An 18,613-nucleotide genomic window follows, 5' to 3' on the forward strand; every position below is an offset into this window, starting at 1 on the left:
TAAAACTAAATGTACTGGGGCGCCTAGGTGGCTCAGTCGTTGAGCGTCTGCCTTCAGCTCAGGTCATGATCCCAGAGTCCTGGGATCGAGCCCCGCATGGGGCTCCCTGCTCAGCGGGGAGTCTGCTTCTCCTTCTCCCTCTGTCTACCACTCTGCCTACTTGTGCTCTCTCTCTGTCAAATAAATAAATAAAATCTTTAAAAAAAAAAAAAAACTAAACTAAATGTACTGAATTTTCCCTATATGAAGTCAATATAATAAGGCTTCACCTAGCAATTTCCTTAGTTTTCTACCAGTAAATAAAAATAAATCATATAAGAAAGTACTACATTATCCATAAGGCAGTAGTAAAAACATATCCTGCTGTCTATCATTTTGAGATTGCAAAAATAAGACCTCATCTTCTCATTTCCTAAAGTTCTAAAAGAATTAAATTTTAATAAGGCCACCTGACTTTCTCTTTATAATACTGTCTTTTACCTGGTTACAGCCACATATCAACCCATTTCTCCATAAAAAGGTAAACCAGAACTCTTTAGCTGTATTTCTAATCCCATCATGGGGTGGGGTAGGGAAGACACTAAAGACAGAAAGTAAACTAAAGTAAGATGCACTTTAAATGAACAAGTATGACATATCCATTTGATAAGGATATTAATTTTAGGCAAAAATTTGAATGAATACAACTTAAATGTTTAAGTTGTATACTTTGTTCAGCATTTTATTCTTATGAATCAATCCTTGGTACTGAATTAACAGCTTTCATTTGAATAAACTCTTCGGGCCATATGGCAAAGAGCAATTTAGCTTCTAAGTCACTCTGTTAAACAGCATTTATAAATGTTATTCTTTGTGGAACTATAAACATACAGCAGGTTAACACCAGTGTTGTAGACATTCTCAGGCTTTTTCAAACCTGGTACATTTGCCTAATTTTAGGCAGTCAGTGGCAACCTACCAACTTATTTCACCACTATGTCTGTTACCACGGTTAAAGACAAACTGACTGCAAGACATTTGGAATATAACTGGCAAACATTATATCCTTGACTAACATTTCTATTTTAAATCTATTCATCAGAAAATGAAAATGGTTAGAAACTAGTTTTCCAGGATGTCATAAAATAATTTTCTTCCCAACTCACAAGAGATATACAAAGTTTTATCCATTAAAAACTTCAACTCTAGTCAAATAACACCGTTTCTTGGATTTTCTCATACCTGTGTAAACAACTACTTTAATTATTAGGCCCTGTATATGGCAACTGCTGTAGGCAAATAGATGTTTCCTTTTAATGGAATAACTTACTCCGTTTATCCAAAAGAAAAAAAAAAAAGTCATAAGCAAATTAAGAAAACCGCAGCATTTCAAAGAAGTTATGTAATATGTACAAATTCCTACTTCTGACGTATCAAAGTATTTGCAAAACAAAAACAAAAATCTTCTATTACCAAATACTCAGTTTCTAAAGAGGACAAACATAAATAATAACTATTGAGGTGTTTATGTATTCACAGTATCTAAACATGGTAAAAAGATGTTGCAAAAACTTTAAAAATAGATAAAGAATTTTCTACTGAAAGTGTTTTTGTAAAACCAGTACTTTTATACTTAGGAGTACTGAATATAGGTCCCTTTGCAGTCTGTAAACATTACTGGGTAGCAACCCAGAAGGACACTGCTAGGGAACAGTGCAAGGTATTTTTTTTTTTTTTTCTATTTTTTCCATTTTCTTTACCCATGGGAGTTGAATTGGCTATCTCAATTAAGTATAGGTTCTGCTCATTCAAAAAGTGAAATTCTATAACTCATGGTACAGCTGACAAGATCTCTAGACTAGATTTAAAAAACAAAACAAAACCTTGTTCCCTTATCTCTCAGTGTCCTCATCTGTGAACTCAAAATACTAGAATGGTTACTTTCTAAGGTCTTTTCCCTCTCTACATTTCTGATTCCTTGGTAAGAAGCTAGATTCTAGCACCAAGCAACCTCAGGTATAGCCTCAGGTGAAGAGATATGGGAGGAAGGAAGGAAGGAAAGAAGGAAATGAAGGTTTCTCAACCATTTAAGGACCTGTCTGAAAAATCCGTTCACTGGAGTACTTGAATTTTTACCCAAATTGAAATTCCCTTGAGCTTTCCCTCAGGTTTTGCTTCAGGGCAATGCAATTAATTTACCTACAATTATACTACTTGATTAAACAACAAATGGAGATAAGTCCATAGAAATGAAAATTCACAGCAAAGGAAGAGAGATAAATCACAATGCATTCTACACCAAAGCTGTACACCAAAGCTGTAATTAATAAAAACAGCCACTGCTCAGGAAAATATTAGAAGAGGCCATTTCTATTCCATTTGCAGTGAGTATTAAAGAACTTTTGGAAAGAGCCAAAAATAAAACAAAGTTTGGTCATTTAAGGAAAGATACCCAGAAAATTCACCAAATAGTGCAGTGTGTGTTTGCAAATACCACGTAAAGCTAGGTGGTATTAAACTTAAGAAACTGCACCTGTCCTTCTCTATATTTAATCTATCCACTCTTTTTTAAAGATTTTATTTATTTATTTGAGAGACAGAGAAGAGCACAAGTGGGGGTGGGGCAGAGGGAAATGGAGAGGGACAAGCAGACTCCCTGCTGAGCGCAGAGCCTGACAGGGCTGATCCCAGGACCCCAAGATCATGACCCTAGCCAAGTCAGATGCTTAACCAACAAAGCCACCTAGGTGAGCCTAATCGATCCACTTTTTAATGTATTTTTGTTTTGTTCCTTCCCAAAGCACCTCTCTTTGCCATGAAAGAAAATAATGATCTCAAACACATAATGACATAGGCTGAGAAAAAAAACTATTTGTGCTAGAAATTAAAGCAAAGGATAAGGGAAAGAGCAATTAAATTCAAGTACAGAATTCTCAAAAATACAAAAAAATTTGATGTTTTTCTATTTTAATAGACACAAAATGTTCAGTTTAGAAGAACTACTAACCAAAATCTTTAGTTATCCAAATATATTATTAATATCAACACTCCATATTTAATGAAAGAGAACAGAGGGCAGAGGAATTGCTATTCAGCAATATTTACTGAACACATACTATACACCAGTGTACTTGGTATTAATATGTTATCTCATTTAATTATCATAGCGATCTTTACGGATTCTCATCTCAACAATGTAGACAAACTAAGCTCAGTAAAGTTAAGAAACTAACTCAAGCTTAGCAAAATAAAAATGAAATCCGTTAACCTAAAATCGTTCAGGAAAGCCAAATCTGTCCTCCAGCACATAATCAGTCTAACGTGTTGTACATATTTAGCCCCAAATACAAAACCCTGAAGCATCAAAGAGATAGAGGATTATTCAAAAGTCTGTAGCAATTACTGGAAAAAAATAGAAAAAAATATGTTCTTGTACATTTGATTCAATAAGAGTTTCAATTTTTCGGGGCGCCTGGGTGGCTCAGTCGTTAAGTGTCTGCCTTCGGCTCAGGTCATGATCCCAGGGTCCTGGGATCGAGCCCCATATCGGGCTCCCTGCTCAGTGGGAGGCCTGCTTCTCCCTCTCCCACTCCCCCTGCTTGTGTTCCTGCTCTCGCTATCTCTCTCTCTGTCAAATAAATAAATAAAATCTTTAAAAAAAAAAAAAAAAGTTTCAATTTTTCAAACTTCATACTTTAACTCAACTGCTATAATTTTATATCTGGAACAATAGATTAATATTTAATACACATTTAAATATTTACTTTTATATACAATATTGTTTGGTTCAAATAGAAACAATTGGCATTTTAAGAGACAGTCAAAAATTTATCAAAAAGTAGATCTGACGACCCTCAAGGACTAGAATATTGAGAAATACACATTGTGGTATAATTTACATGCACTTTTTTAAAGGGAAAGAATATTATTATTATTTATAATAAATAAGACACTAAACCTCATATAATTAAAGAACATAAATATCTATGTATTTAATAAGAACTAGATGCAGAAAATTGTGCCTAATTCTACTACAAACTTATTCCTTAACATTTCATATAGGAGGAACTAAGTAAATCACAACCTTAACTTTTAAGAATATGAAGACAATATTGAGGATCCTGATCTTCTTTTACTCAGTCCAATACTGGTGGTCTAGGATACAGCTACAAAGAAGGACATAAAGCTACACATCTCCACATGGAATCCATTCAAACCAATCCAATCCTACGCTTTAGACATACTTCCGTAGTGGGGAAAACAGTATCCCACAAAAATTCATGTCTGCCCAGGACCTTGGAATGTTACCTCATTGCGAAATAGGGTCTTTGCAGATGTAATTGGTTAAGGATCTCAAGATGAGATCGTCCTGGATTTAGAGTGGAACTAAATCCATTGACTGGTGTCCCTGTAAGAAGAGTGAAGGAGGCAACGTGAAGATGGGGGCAGAGACTGGAATGATGCATCAGAAAGCCAAGGAACACCAAGGATTGTGTTCACCAGAAGCTAGAAGAGACGCAGGAGGCAATTTCTCCCTCAAGCCTCCCTACGGAGGGAACCAACCCTGCTGACACTTTGATTTTGGACTTCTGGCCTCCTGAACTGTGAAAAAAATTAATTTCTGCTATTTTAAGCAATCTAGTTTGTGGTCCTGTGTTATGAAAGCCCCAGGGACCTTATAAAACTTCTTTTAATATCTTGACATAGCCACTAAGTTAAGTCATTTCATTATCATAATAAATGAAACCTAAAAACAGAAATAGAAGCACTCTGAAAAATAAATGCTATTTAAATGTGTGGTGGTACTATCATCATCACTGTCATTACTGTTGTTAAATCAATAGATGTGTATATATAATACTCATCATCTTAAAAGAAGATGTATACCTCCCCACGTTCAAATCAGAAGTCATCTAAAAAAAAATTCTCAAATCAAATAAGGAAATTTTATAGAAGTTTCTTCAGTTCATTTTTCAAAGCAACTTTAGTACAGAAGGAAGAATGACCTCAAAGTCAGTACACCGAGTTTTGGCTTTATTACTAATTCATGACCGTGATCAAGTTATTAGATCTACAGGCATCAGGTTTCTTATCTATAAAGCAAAAAGTTTAACAGAAACTAGATGATCTCTAAAGTCCAACTACTGTGACTACTGCACAGCATAGTTTTTCTTCCTTGCAAACAAAACTGAAACTCAAATTATTTATGCTAGAAATAGCCAACGTGGGTGCCCTTCAAAAAAGAAGAAAAAAGGAAAAAAAAGAAAATTAAGAGAAATAGCCAACCTGGGAGTGGATGAAGGTGGAAAATTAAGAACTTCATGACTAAAACGGGGAGAAAAATCTTAAGTGAAAAGGCAAATATTTTAGTAACTAAACCAAACAATCTATTTCTGGTAGGACAAGTCTTGTTTTTGGCAAGTAAGTGACATGAAAAAGGAAGAAATGGAAAACATGACTGGTGACTACAGTAAAGACAGCTGGGCTTCATAAATTACACTTAATCATGACTTTACTGTGTGAGTGTTAGACAGCAAACATCAACAAATACCCGCTGTTCTCACACTGAATATTAGAAGCCTGACATTCTAGGTTTTTCATTTACAAGTAAGAGTAAGGATCTTTTTTTAGCCTCATAAGAATTTTTAGAATCCATGAAATAAGTCTGAGGAGCAATTCATCTGATAAGTAAGGGGAATATGAAGTAAGAGTAATTGAAATAACTTTCATTTATTGAAGGCTTACCCTGTGGAGCACTTGGCTTAATACTTTACATGTATCATCAATTAATCCTCAAATAAGTACAAAAAAAATAGCATTTACATATATGAAGAAAGTAAAACTCAGAGATATTGAGCAACCTGTCCAAAATCATACTGGCTTCCAAGAACAAGGATTCAAATCTCAGCTTTCCAACCCCAAAACCTATGTTCTTGTTACCCACTAAGATACACTGCCTCATATAGTGGTCACCCTCAAAGAGGGCAGGTTGTGACTGAAAGGGGCGAGGAAGGCTTTGCAGAGCTCATAACATGGTTTCTTGACCTGAGTTCTGTTTCACAAACAGGACACAAAGAGGTGTTCAGTTGGTCAAAATTCATGAAGCTGAAAGCCTAAAATCTGTGTGAGCTTCTGAGTATGTTGTACCTCAGTAAAATGTGTATATATTGCCTCTGCATTAGTCAGAACTCTTTTACAAGTAAAACTCCAAATCACACTAGCAGCAACAAAAAGGGAGGCTTTAATGGCTGACATGGCTAAACAACTCAAAGTTCAGGGGTAGAGTGAATGTCAGGGTGGACTGAATCCAGGGACTAGAGCACCATGGTGGCCTGTGGTGTCTCTTTTTTCCCAATTCCTGACCCACTCTGGTGCTGTCTCATTCTCTTCTGGCTGCTGATTTTCATCCTTCTAGCTCCTTAAAAGAAGTAAAAAGGTCTTTTCAATCAGCTTTAATTAAAAAGAAAATGGTCAGGGGCAGCTGGGTGGCTCAGTCGGTTGGGTGGCCGACTCTTGATTTCCACTCAGGTCATGATCTCAAGGTTGTACAATTGAGCCCCCTGTCGGGCTCTGCGCTGGGCCTCAAGCCTGCCTGGGATTCTCTCTCTCCCTCTCCCCCTGCCCCTACCCTCCACTCCCAGCGCGTGCCCATGTGCACTCTCTCTCTAATTAATTGAAAAAGGGTTTGTAGAAGGACAGTTGGGTCATCAGATATACCTGGGCCAATTACTATGGCCAAGGAGATGAGGTACCATCTCTGGTCTTATCTTAGCCATATAGCCACCTCTTTGGCCAGATGGAAGGAGGAATACGTGCACTATAAATATGGTTATTAAAGAAACTGTTCAGTACACAAAACCACTCTAATTCTTCATCAATTATATCCTAACTCATAAAATACATAATACTATTTTTAAGAGTGATGTTTCGTATATATTAAACAATTCATAAACCACTTTAAAAATTTTTTTAAAAATCATAGTTAAAATAGATTTACTCCTTCATAACCCTGTGAGGCACATAGGGGAACCATGACTATCTTCAGCTTACAAAAGAAGGAACTGAGGCTCAGGAGATTAAGTAACATGTTCAATATTACAAGCTGATAGATGTCACAACATCAAATACCAAGTGTTCTTTCAACCATAACATACTATGAGTCACAGTAGTCTAAAATTACATTAAAGACTTAACTGTACATATGAGAACACGGTTCAAGAAAAAGAATTAGGGTGCTCAGTCGTTAAGCGTCTGCCTTCGGCTCAGGTCATGATCCCAGGGTCCTAAGATCGAGCCCCACATCGGGCTTCCCACTCAGCAGGAAGCCTGCTTCTCCCTCTCCCACTCCCCCTGCTTGTGTTCCCTCTCTCGCTGTGTCTCTCTCTGTCAAATAAATAAATAAAATCTTTAAAAAAAAAAAAGAAAAAATTAATAGAGAAAATATAATAAACCATTTGTCTGAGGCTCAGTACTTCTATTTTGGTAAGCCTTAATTTGCTATCTACTACTATAACCATTCAGAGGCAAAAGAGGACTGCATGGGAATCAACATCCCATTAGAATGCATTTCTCGTATATAACTTAGAATACTTTCAGCTGCAAGGAAATAAAACTCCAGCTCAAGTGACTGAAAAAATAAGGTATTTATTAACTCTCACAATAAGAAGTTCCTAAGTAGGACATTTCCCGAGTTAATTCTGTGGCTCAAAAATCCTGAAAACTCAGGTTCTTTCCATCTGTCACCTTTGCCATCCCCAGCCTGCTGACAAGCTCCCCTCATGGGAGCAGGTCACTATGACAGCTTCAGGCAGCAAAGCCTCACCCACCAATGTCCAGAAACAGGCAACAGACCTTCTCTCTCTCTCTCTCTCTTTTTTTTTAAGTAGGCTCCACACCCAACAGGGCTTGAACTCACAACCTTGAGATCAAGAGTCACATGCTCCACCGACTCAGCCAGCCAGGTAACCCCAGACCTTCTCTTTCATTTCATTTATTTACCTATGTTGAATTAGTTCATAAATGTAAAGCAATTAGAAAATGCCTGGCACACAATAAATGTCATGTAACTTTTGCTATTATTACTGTTGAGTCTCTTTTTAAGAGATGGCAGACTTGTCCCAGAAGCTTCACATCTCCTAAGCCAGAATTGGAATACATGACCCTGTCTTTCTTTTTTTAAAGATTTATTTATTTATTTTAGAGAGAGAAAGCGCGCATGCAACAAAGAGCATGAGAGGGGGTAGGGGCAGAGGGAGAGAGAGAATCCCAAGCAGACTCTGTGCCGAGTGTGAAGCCCGATGTGGGGCTCGATCCCACCACCCTGAGCTCATGACCTGAGCCGAAATCAAGAGTCGGATTCTTAACCAGCTGAGCTACTCAGGCGTCCTAAAAGCTGAAATTTAATACTTCTTTAAGGTTTATTTATTTGTTTTAGAGAGAACTCGCGAGAGAGCTTGCAAGTGAGGGGAGGGGCAGAGGGAGAGAATCTTTAAGTAGACTTCCTGCTAAGAGCAAAGGACTTGATCTCAGAACCCATGAGATTATGACCTAAGCCGAAACCAAGAGTCAGACACTCAACTGACAGCCACCCAGGAGCCCCAAGACATAACACTTAATCATCTGTGCAACTCTGAAATGCTCTATGTAAATACTTAGTACACACACACACAAAACTGAACTTTACTAAAAACGTAGAGAATTTCAAGTGTCAGTCAAGTTGATGTTACTCAGGCTAGTTTCTCATTTAAAACTAAACCTTAAATGAATCCCACTGTTAGCTTATATTTAAAAGCCACTAGGCATATTCATTCAAACTTTCTTGCTGGATATTGACTCCATAAAGGTAAGGACCAAGATCTGTATCATACAGTTCTTTCTCATTTCTACAGATGAAGTTAGATTTGAGGGTTATTTCTGGGCCACCCTTCTCTTATGTATTCACCTTCTGAAAATAAAACCTCATTCTCTCATAATTTGACCTGCGTATTTACAACGAAATCCTATGGGTCAACATCGTAGTGTGTCAATTATCTTTGAAACCACGTAACTCCAGGCCCCTATTTAGAATGACTTCCAAAAGACAAATAATCCCCTCTCCTTAGGAACAAGAAACTAGAAATATGAAAGCACAGTATTATGTTATAAAAAACATTTAACAGCCCAATATTAACAAACTACTCTGGTTTCTCCTAATTCCATTCTTGAAGCATTAATTGTTCCTCTGAATTAATGACTGAAAATTATTTTGTTTCAACAGGAACTTTCAAATTATTCATGACTCTGGATGGCTCTAATAGTACAAAATGAAGTTTAAAATCAGATGTTAAAGAACTTTTAAAAATCTCAAAATAAATAATGCACAGAATAATTTGTTAAAAGGTATCTGATACCTAATTAGATCTTTTACACACATTTTAATACTTTAAAAATTTTTGTTTTTATTTTCTCTTGGAAATTTCACATCTGATATTAGAGTTCATGGTCACAACAGTCTACAAATCAAGTCATGGTCTTTCAGGTTAGCTAGTGCTCAGTACTAAAAAAATATAAATATGTCACCATTTTCTAGTGGGAAAGGTGACACTAAAGTGAATTACAACTAAACATATATACATATATATGTTTTTTTTCAAGAAAATTCAAGGTGAACATTGCTTGGTTTTTATTTATAGTGATACTAAGCTGAATATTATCAAATGGTAGTCATAAAATCAAAGAATGTTCAAATACTAATGTTTCAAAAATTATTTAATCTAAGACTAATGAGGTTCAAATCAGACGTGAAATTTTGTTGTGTTTATATATTATATACACTTTTCTGGAAATAAGATCCTGAGAACTTGGAAATTTCATCACAATTTCAAAGGGATGCATGACTGAAAAGAGGCTGAGAACTTTATCAAGTTAATGTAGAGAGTGGTAAGTGAACCTCAAAGAAATGAAATGATTTGCCCATGGTCAAATAATCAGCAAGTATCAGCATCAGTACCCAAGCGTTCTTTGCACTGAAACATAACCCCTTCTAAAAGACTTTTTAAATAAACATACATTTAAGAAAAAAACAAGTCTGTATGACCTAAGAGCAGCGAAAGGAGCTCTCAAGCTGATGATAAAAGGGAGTAATACCAAGATGGCAGATGAGAGGTGTAACATGCTAACAACCCCCCCAGCATGGAGCATGGGGCAGAGTTCTAGGAGGCCATTCCCAAGGGGCGGGGAAAAAAAAGGAACTACTGGAGTTAACTACTGGAGTACTTGAATGTGAGAGACTACAACAAAAGGAGTTTTATAGTTCTATCAGAGACTTTGGAGAATTAGAAAAATCAAGCCAAAGGGGAAAAAAGTTGCAGACAGAAAATATCATAGTATATTACATGACACAGTTCTAAACAACAAAGGCTGCATACTGATTTCACCAAAATTTGTAGTCATTTGGGAGGACTGGAGGACGGAAGACTGGGGCTAAATCTTTATCATACAGTCAGAAGTCAACAAGTAACATCTCTAATGAAATAATCAAGAAAAAGCAAGGTTTAAAAACATAAATCATAAAGCATAAAAACATAAAACAAATACCATTTAAAAAAAAACAATCAATATAATTTAACAGAGCACTACTGCATTTTGAGCAGGGCAATTCTCTGTTGTGTGGGGCTATGTTAGAGCACAGATAAGCAAGCTAACACCTGTGGGCCAAATCTAGCCCACTGCCTGTTTTTGTAAATTATTTAATTAGAACACAGTCGTCCCCATTCCTTTCATTTACTTACATACTATCTATGGCTGCTTTTGTACTATAAACCAGCAGAATTGAGTAATTGTCACAGAAACCCTATGGCCCTCAAAGCCTAAAGTATTTACTATATGGCCCTTTATGGAAGAAATTCGCCAACCCTAGTTTAGAGTATTGTATTACATTTAGTATCCTTTTTTTTTTAAGATTTTATCCATTTATTTGACAGAGAGAGACACAGTGAGAGAGGGAACACAAGCAGGGGGAGGGGGAGAGGGAGAAGCAGGCTTCCCACTGAGCAGGGAGCCCGATGTGGGGCTCGATCCCAGGACCCTGGGATCATGACCTGAGCCGAAGGCAGACGCTTAACGCCTGAGCCACCCAGGCGCCCCGACATTTAGTATCTTTGATTTCCAACCCACAATGTCAGCATTCCCCCAAAAGTAATAAATTTCACCCTACATTTGCAACCCATCCTTCCTAATTCCCTACCAGGGATAAGGAGTAGAACTTTGGTTTAAGCTATAGAGAATTTAAAATAATTGCCTCTGGGGAGCAAAACTCCAGAGGCTGGGTAAGGATAGAGAAAGGCAGTATTAGTAGCTGCTATTTTTTTTTTAATAGGCCTTAAAACAGTAATATTTCAAAGTATTCACATGTATTTCTTCAAGAAAATTAAAATTAAAAGCACAACTAAAAAACAATAAAAATCTGGTTAATAGTTCTGGTGGCTCACTAACATAAAATGTGTGATCACATTTGCTAGATACCATCTGTGACATCTGTAATGGTTGCTCTGGAGAATTTTTTGGTTGCACATATCCAAAGCTGCTAGGTAAATGACCCTCAGATAAGAAGGGTATTAGTGTACTCACTGAATGCAAGTATAATATTTCAAACCCTCTGTTACCAAGAAAGGTCCACCAAGGATGTTCTACAAATGATCTTCAGTGAAGTTCAAAATGTTTAACATAAAAAGCCAAATAGATTAGATGTTCAATAAACATTACTACTCTCATAAGTAGACAATAAGAGAAACGCTTTCAAAAATCTATGTAGGAAAGACAAAATAATTTTTAGTTTTATTTAATTCACTTTTAAGCTGACTGGAGTTCAAAGGCAAAGATGACACTAACATAGAGCTACAAAAGACTAAATAAATAGTATGATCAACGTCAGTACTTCTGAATCAGTATGAAACGTGATAGTGTGTATCTGTGGTATGTTCTACACAGAAAAGAAATAACACATCTAAAGATGGACTGTATTCTTAGGTTCTTTAAAGCACTCTAACTACCACTTCCAATTCAACAACTAAATTTACAAATTGTTTGATTTTACCCCCCATGGGAAAAGCTTTCAATATATAAATAATTGTATTTTGTGAACAGGGACCTGAAGAATCAGGCACCAAAAATGTTTTAAAGTATGAAAAGAAACATAATTCACTACATACACTAAAAACTGAAAATACCACATATAACAACATACATTTTAAAGAGTGTAAACAACACTCCTCAGGAGTAAACTCTCCTACACAAGTACAGTAAATACTGTATTTTCAAAAAAGTAATTTATTCTCTTTCACTTCATAAAAAATTACTTTGCAAAACTTATTTTGAAACGTATAGGATGACACAGCTAGTTAAGTAGTTATGACAACTAATCCTAAAACATCAAAATAAACATTTTAATATTTTGGTTTGAAAAATACAGTCCTCAAAGGTTTATTTTACTGAAAAGATTCAGCTGTTGAATTGTGACTTACAAGAAACAGATTAAGATTATAGTTTCTCGATATAAAACAGTTATAAAATTATAACAGCTCTGCTAACGTAGCGATAAAAAAAATTAATGCAAGAAAAAAGTAATGCTTTTATAAAATGCTAACTATATTCAAAATCCTGGAAATTTGGCTTATATTATAGCTGAAAATAATTAATCTAGCTACTTTAATAATGTGGAATAAAAAGTGGAGGAAAAAATAGTGTTAAGCATCATCTTTCTAACTTCTTTAGAAGTAAAATTAGCACAAGGGAAACCAAAATGCTCCCCCTTCCACTTGAAAGATCCTGAAATCTATTTGTCATTATTTCAGGTAATAGTTGACATAATTCCATGGCACCAAAAGAAAAAGTACACATTTTTAGAATAAGAATATTTAGAAGGTTGAAAACTTTGACTATGAACTTACCTTCTTTTGATACCAGACTATAGCATCTGTGACTTTGGACGCCATTTATTCCAGTGAAATCACACATTCGTCATTTTAGGCTGTGCAAGAGAGAAAAACATACAGACGACTTTACTTCCACCTTCCAAAAGGAGACTGAACAACATGCGTATATAGCACTCTGGTTACTTGCAAAGCAAGGGGTGTATGACTATACTTACATTACACCCTTCCTCATTACTATTTTAGCAACAGGTTCTTCTTAAGCAAACAAAAATCAGTTGCCATAATAAAAGGATCTTTCTATGTGAATTAAACACCCGAATTTTCTAACACGATGGATTTTTTAAAAATAAGCCTTTTAAATAAATTTCAGAATCTCCCAGGTTATACTGCAAATTCTTCATTTATAAATTCATATATGATAGAAATCAATTCATTCACTCCGTAACAGATCGGTTTTGCTATAGTTCCCATCTGGGAACTAACGCCAATTACCATTGCTAAAGGATGGCTTGATAAAGATGCCAAAATCTATAATCATATTTAATGTTCCCTGGCACTCAGTAAACACCAATTTGAAGTAAAATCAAATAACTGGAAAAACTTAATTAATTTATGTTAAATACTAAACCAATATTAGAGTTAATTACACAGAAATAATTAATATTAAAGACTTCCCAGATATCACAGTTTGCTAATATTTAGAAATTTACCACAGACCATTTCATAGGCATCTTGTTTGTGTTTGCCTAAACCAGTTTTGCATACTAAACCTAATGGTTCCTTAGCCCTGGAAAGAATTAATTCCAGGCTGATTCCAGTTAACTCTGGAATACTTCTCTGGTCATAAGACCTGGCTGGCATGGAGGGCATCTCTGGTACGGTGTTAGGGATGAGCCTAAACAGGTTCAAACGCGGACACTGGCCCCAGAACTCATTACAAACCAGGATCATCCAAGGCCACAGAGGATTTTGGAAAAATCCAGGGAGTAACGCACCGTAGTGAGCTGATCCTCGCACGCACGGATCTGTGACTGTACAGACAGATGCTACAGCCCCAGAGTTTGCCCAGAGTCCAAAGAATACCAGAGGTTTATAAATCATTCTTGGAAGCATATTAGGATTCAAATTTAAAGAAAATTACTATCAGGAAGGTCAAATGTTCAGATGATCAATCTCTAAATTTAAGTCAGAATTTATTTGATGCCTGTATTTTTGACAGTGTTGTAAACCAGATTGTTTTATTACCTTTCCTAAGATAACAATTCTGTCTTTAACTGACAAAATTCAAGCAAACTAGGTTTTGAAATTCCCGACAAATGCCCTGGCATTTGTCACAGAAGGAGCAGAGAGTCAAAAGACTCGGATTCAAATACTATCTAGTATATAATATTGAAGAAGTAATTTAGTCTCTCTAACCTCAGTTTCTTTCACTTGTACAATAGGAATAACTACCTATTCATCCCCTGGAGGGTTTCTGTGACTGATGAGATATGATACATAAAATGCCTACCACAGTCCAGGATATATAGCAGCTGTTCAATTATAATTATTTTTATTATTAGTTTTTATATTAAAAATTCTGCAAGCCAGGAACTGGGAAATATTTGTATTTCCTTTTTAAAACATTGCAAACGTTTTAGAAAAGGAATGCATGCAATCAGTTTTTGTTGACATTTAAAATAAAAATAGCCACCAGACTATCATAAAATCACAATGTCAATTCCCAACTATATGTACCTGGAGTATTTAGAGATTTCAAAGTTCACCTCCACTGAAGTTTCTCAGTCAGGTGTGGCTACTTTCACTTCTCCCACCAGTTAGGGAAGCTTTCCCTTACTGACTTAAGATCCCCCATTTTGGGTTTTCTGTCCTGGAGACCTCTGGGGGTAATTCATCAGCTTTAACACATTTCATCCCACAAGTTTTTTCCACTGATTCTGCTACAGGACTGTTCATGACAACATTACACCTTCATTATATTTGTTGAGACACATGCTTGTCAAGACACATGTTTTCCAAACTGGTTAGAACTCTCCTTCTCCCCTCTCCTGTCACCCCCCTTGCCAATTGCAAACTACAAAAAAATGGTACAAAAACTATGAGAATATCAACTTTTCACTTTATCCTCCTTTCACTTCACCCAATCTTTACTGACAAAAATTCCAGATTATCTACCAAGATAAAGATCCTCTCTCCTAATCCCCCAAGAGTGTAAATAATATGCATTTCATATACAAAATGTAAAAGGATTTTTTATTCACTCCATGTATTAATTGTATGAGATATTTAACATATTCGGGGAATATTTAAGTGGGTACATATAAGTACTAATAATTTTTTTAAAAAGCTTCAATGGAAGTGAGGAAAACATTGCCTCCTTCAAATAAAATGATCTTTTATTATCTTTTAAGGTAATTTTTAATACACTTTGGTTTATACCAAGCTACACTTAGAAATAAATTTTAAAAATCAACTATAATAGGACACAAGGTATATGGAATGTTATAAATATTTTATTTACATTTATTTGGATCTACAGAAGTAAAAATTCTATTTAAAAAAAAACAACACAAGCCTTTCTTCAGTAATGGCAAGGTTTGCTCTGCAAACTCATTTAATAGTTTTTCCATTGTGTCAACCACCTTTCAGTGACACAAGTGGCTCATACCTATTTTTAAAACAGGCTTTACAGCATGCTGAGATAGTGTTCTGAATCAGACATCTGACAAAGCACACCCAGAGCCACCCAAATTTCACATGAATATCAATAACAAGCATAAGTCAACCAATCATTCCATGAATAATTAAGATTATTTCCAAAGCCTTTCCAACTTCTTTGATTCTGACAGTCCAGGAACACAGGTTTACAGTCTATTCTCATGACAGTTTGAACCAACTGTTTTAATGCTAAATTATGAAATTAGAATTAATTCACAGGAAAAGAAAAAGAGCATAGAAAGCTTACTGGGTACCTTGAATTGAGAATCTTAATCTTTTTTGATCAACTGATCTGATAGAAGGATGGGTATTAAGATATAGAAATAATCCAATTATAAAACCACAGAGCTAACTGTAGGCATAATATTTAAATCTTGGTATAGACAGTTACTCTGAGCTAATTCTCTCCTTGACACTGCTTTAATCATTACTCCTTGTCAAAACATCTGAAATTATTCTTTACCATGTCAAGGACCAGACAAAATGCATTGATGATGTAAAAGCCCGGGAAGAGGAAAAGGAGGACTACAAGGAGATCGTATGTTAAGTCTGCCTTTATAAAATCTCACTATCAAATAGAGTAATACCCAGGGGTACTCTTTGTAGCCAAAGAAATGGTCACATTTTTAACCATTCCCTATGTTAGAAAAAAAGGCAGTCTATCAAATACTACATGTTACAATGCACTTCTCTCATGATTCTGAAACAAATTTCTCCGTTCTAGTAACGACTCTCACTGTGCTCGGAAACAACTTATGTCCGTCCCTGACACTTGGCTTTTGCTGTTATTCTCATTCCTTTTTTCCACTCATCCATCCTCTTAAGTCAGTTCAAATCCTACTTACTCTAAGATGAAGCTTCCTACAAGTGTTCACTTGGGAAAGAAGTGTTGAAGCCTGATGGCTCTTCTAGCACTTACCTGTACTGATAAATCTGGTATTTAAATAAAAACGAGGGGTGCCTGGGTGGCTCAGGTCATGATCCCAGGAGACTCTGCTCAGCAGGGAGTCTGCTTCTCCCTCTCCCTGCTGCTCCCCTTGCTCGTGCTCTCTGTCTCTGTCAAGTAAATAAGTAAAATCCTAAATAAATAAATAAAAGAAAAGCAGTATACCTACACGTCATTTGATTATATATAAACACCTAGAGGGAAAAAAAGAGGCATCTTTCCTCCTTCATGATTCTAATCCTCCAGTACATTATAATATGCAGGAGAGGAAGTAGAGCAGAGAAAAAGCTATGACTAAGTGTCAGGAGAATGGGTTCTAGATCCAAGTTCTGACACTAAATGCTATGTGCTTTTGAATAAATTTCTGAGTTCTCTGGGCCTTAGTTTCTCACCTAAGAGAATGTTTGCCATCTAGCCAAACATTCCACAAATCAATAAAGGCTAACAATTCCAATAACGTACAGGAGTTTCTCTGAATTCCTTTACTAACTCACCCAAAAACACTACTATTAGTTAAATCAATGTTACATATACAGAACTTAATACAGCAGAAACTTTTAGAAAAAATGGAACACAGGCTATTTTTTTTTTAATTTTATTTTTTATTTATCAAAGAGAGAGAGCACAAGCAGGGGGAGTGGCAGGCAAAGGGAGAAGCAGGCTCCCCGCTGAGCAAGGAGCCCGATGTGGGACTCGATCGAGCCACCCAGGCATCCCGAACACAGGTTATTTTTAAAAGGTAGTTTATGTAAATCTCCTTAGGCCCTGATCTCGGTATTCTTTTCAACAACCTTAGATCACTCCCTACTGCCTTTAGAAAACTATTTAGACCCACTACCCTTTAGAATTATATTCAGACCTTCTAAAATCTCACCCTAGCCTACTTACCAATATTACTGCTACCATCCATCTTCTCACACATCCTGTTTCAACCACACTACATTTCCCTTTTTTTTTTTAAGATTTTATTTATTTATTTGACAGAGAGAGACACAGCGAGAGAGGGAACACAAGCAGGGGAAGTGGGAGAGGGAGAAGCAGGCTTCCCACGGAGCAGGGAGCCCGATGTGGGACTCCATCCCAGGACCCTGGGATCATGACCTGAGCCGAAGGCAGACGCTTAACGACTGAGCCACCCAGGCGCCCCCACACTACATTTCCTACACTTTCTACCTCTGTGCCCAAATTAACACGTCTTTCCAAAACACAAGGGATTTCCAGAAGAAGGCCTCCTAAATTCCACTTTCTCTACGGGTTTCTCCCAAATTCCTCCACTAAAGATTGCTTATCCTGTTCTATGTTCCCATTATACTTAATATATTGTTTTGTTTTTTATGTACTTGTTGATATGTGCCCCCATCCCATCCATAAATTTGAGAGCAGTCTAATGTCTTCGTTATCTCTGAATTCTTCTGTAGCTTTTTTGTATATATTAAACACAATGTTTACAAACCAAATTTAAAAATTGCTAGCCAAAATACCCTCACAGATGAACCAATTTAAGGACCAGAACTGAAAATTCTACCTGTTCCAACTCCTGTACTACCGCGACATGTGCATAAACACAAAAACACACTCTTTCCTAACACTAAGAGGTATAAAAATATTGTGGGGATGCCTGGGTGGCTCAGTTCGTTGAGCGTCTGCCTTCGGCTCAGGTCATGGTCCCAGGGTCCTGCGATCGAGCCCCGCATCAGGCTCCCCACTCCTCAGGAAGCCTGCTTCACCCTCTCCCACTCCCCCTGCTTGTGTTCCCTCTCTCGCTGTGTCTCTCTGTCAAATAAATAAAGAAAACTTAAAAAAAATATATTGTGAAGTATAATAAATACGGCGGGTTTTTACTGACATGTCAATCAACCAATATATAACTATCTGTAGATTTAAAAAGTACAATGAAAAGGAGTTAAAGCCAAACCTGCCACATCGAGTCTAACTTCATTTCTAAATGCTAAAATTAAATATAACTCAGTTGCTTCCTCCACAGCTAAAATAACCAGTTTCTTTACTTCAGAAACTAGGAACAAAGCGGTCCTGTCCTTAAAAAGATAAGAAATGCTAA

The 18,613-nt window shown here is 36.4% G+C and overlaps 1 protein-coding gene across 5 annotated transcripts in view; it reads right to left on the reverse strand.

Moving 5' to 3' along the window:
• The window catches only part of PHTF2 (putative homeodomain transcription factor 2), a 112,874-nt gene that overhangs the window by 72,913 nt on the left and 21,348 nt on the right, over positions 1–18,613 (reverse strand). For 3 of the 5 annotated variants that reach the window (XM_081799663.1, XM_081799659.1, XM_081799662.1), the window contains one exon: positions 12,906–12,985. In XM_081799663.1, the coding sequence (XP_081655789.1) occupies positions 12,906–12,950 (45 nt within the window). In that variant the 5' untranslated portion in view covers positions 12,951–12,985. Of the gene's footprint in view, positions 1–12,905; positions 12,986–16,527; positions 16,665–18,613 lie in introns of all 5 variants that reach the window. The other 2 variants (XM_081799660.1, XM_081799661.1) reach the window with 1 other exon arrangement.

Source organism: Leptonychotes weddellii, chromosome 12 (genome assembly GCF_054177405.1).
Source record: "Leptonychotes weddellii isolate Sample4059 chromosome 12, ASM5417740v2, whole genome shotgun sequence".
NCBI classification, from domain to species: domain Eukaryota; kingdom Metazoa; phylum Chordata; class Mammalia; order Carnivora; family Phocidae; genus Leptonychotes; species Leptonychotes weddellii.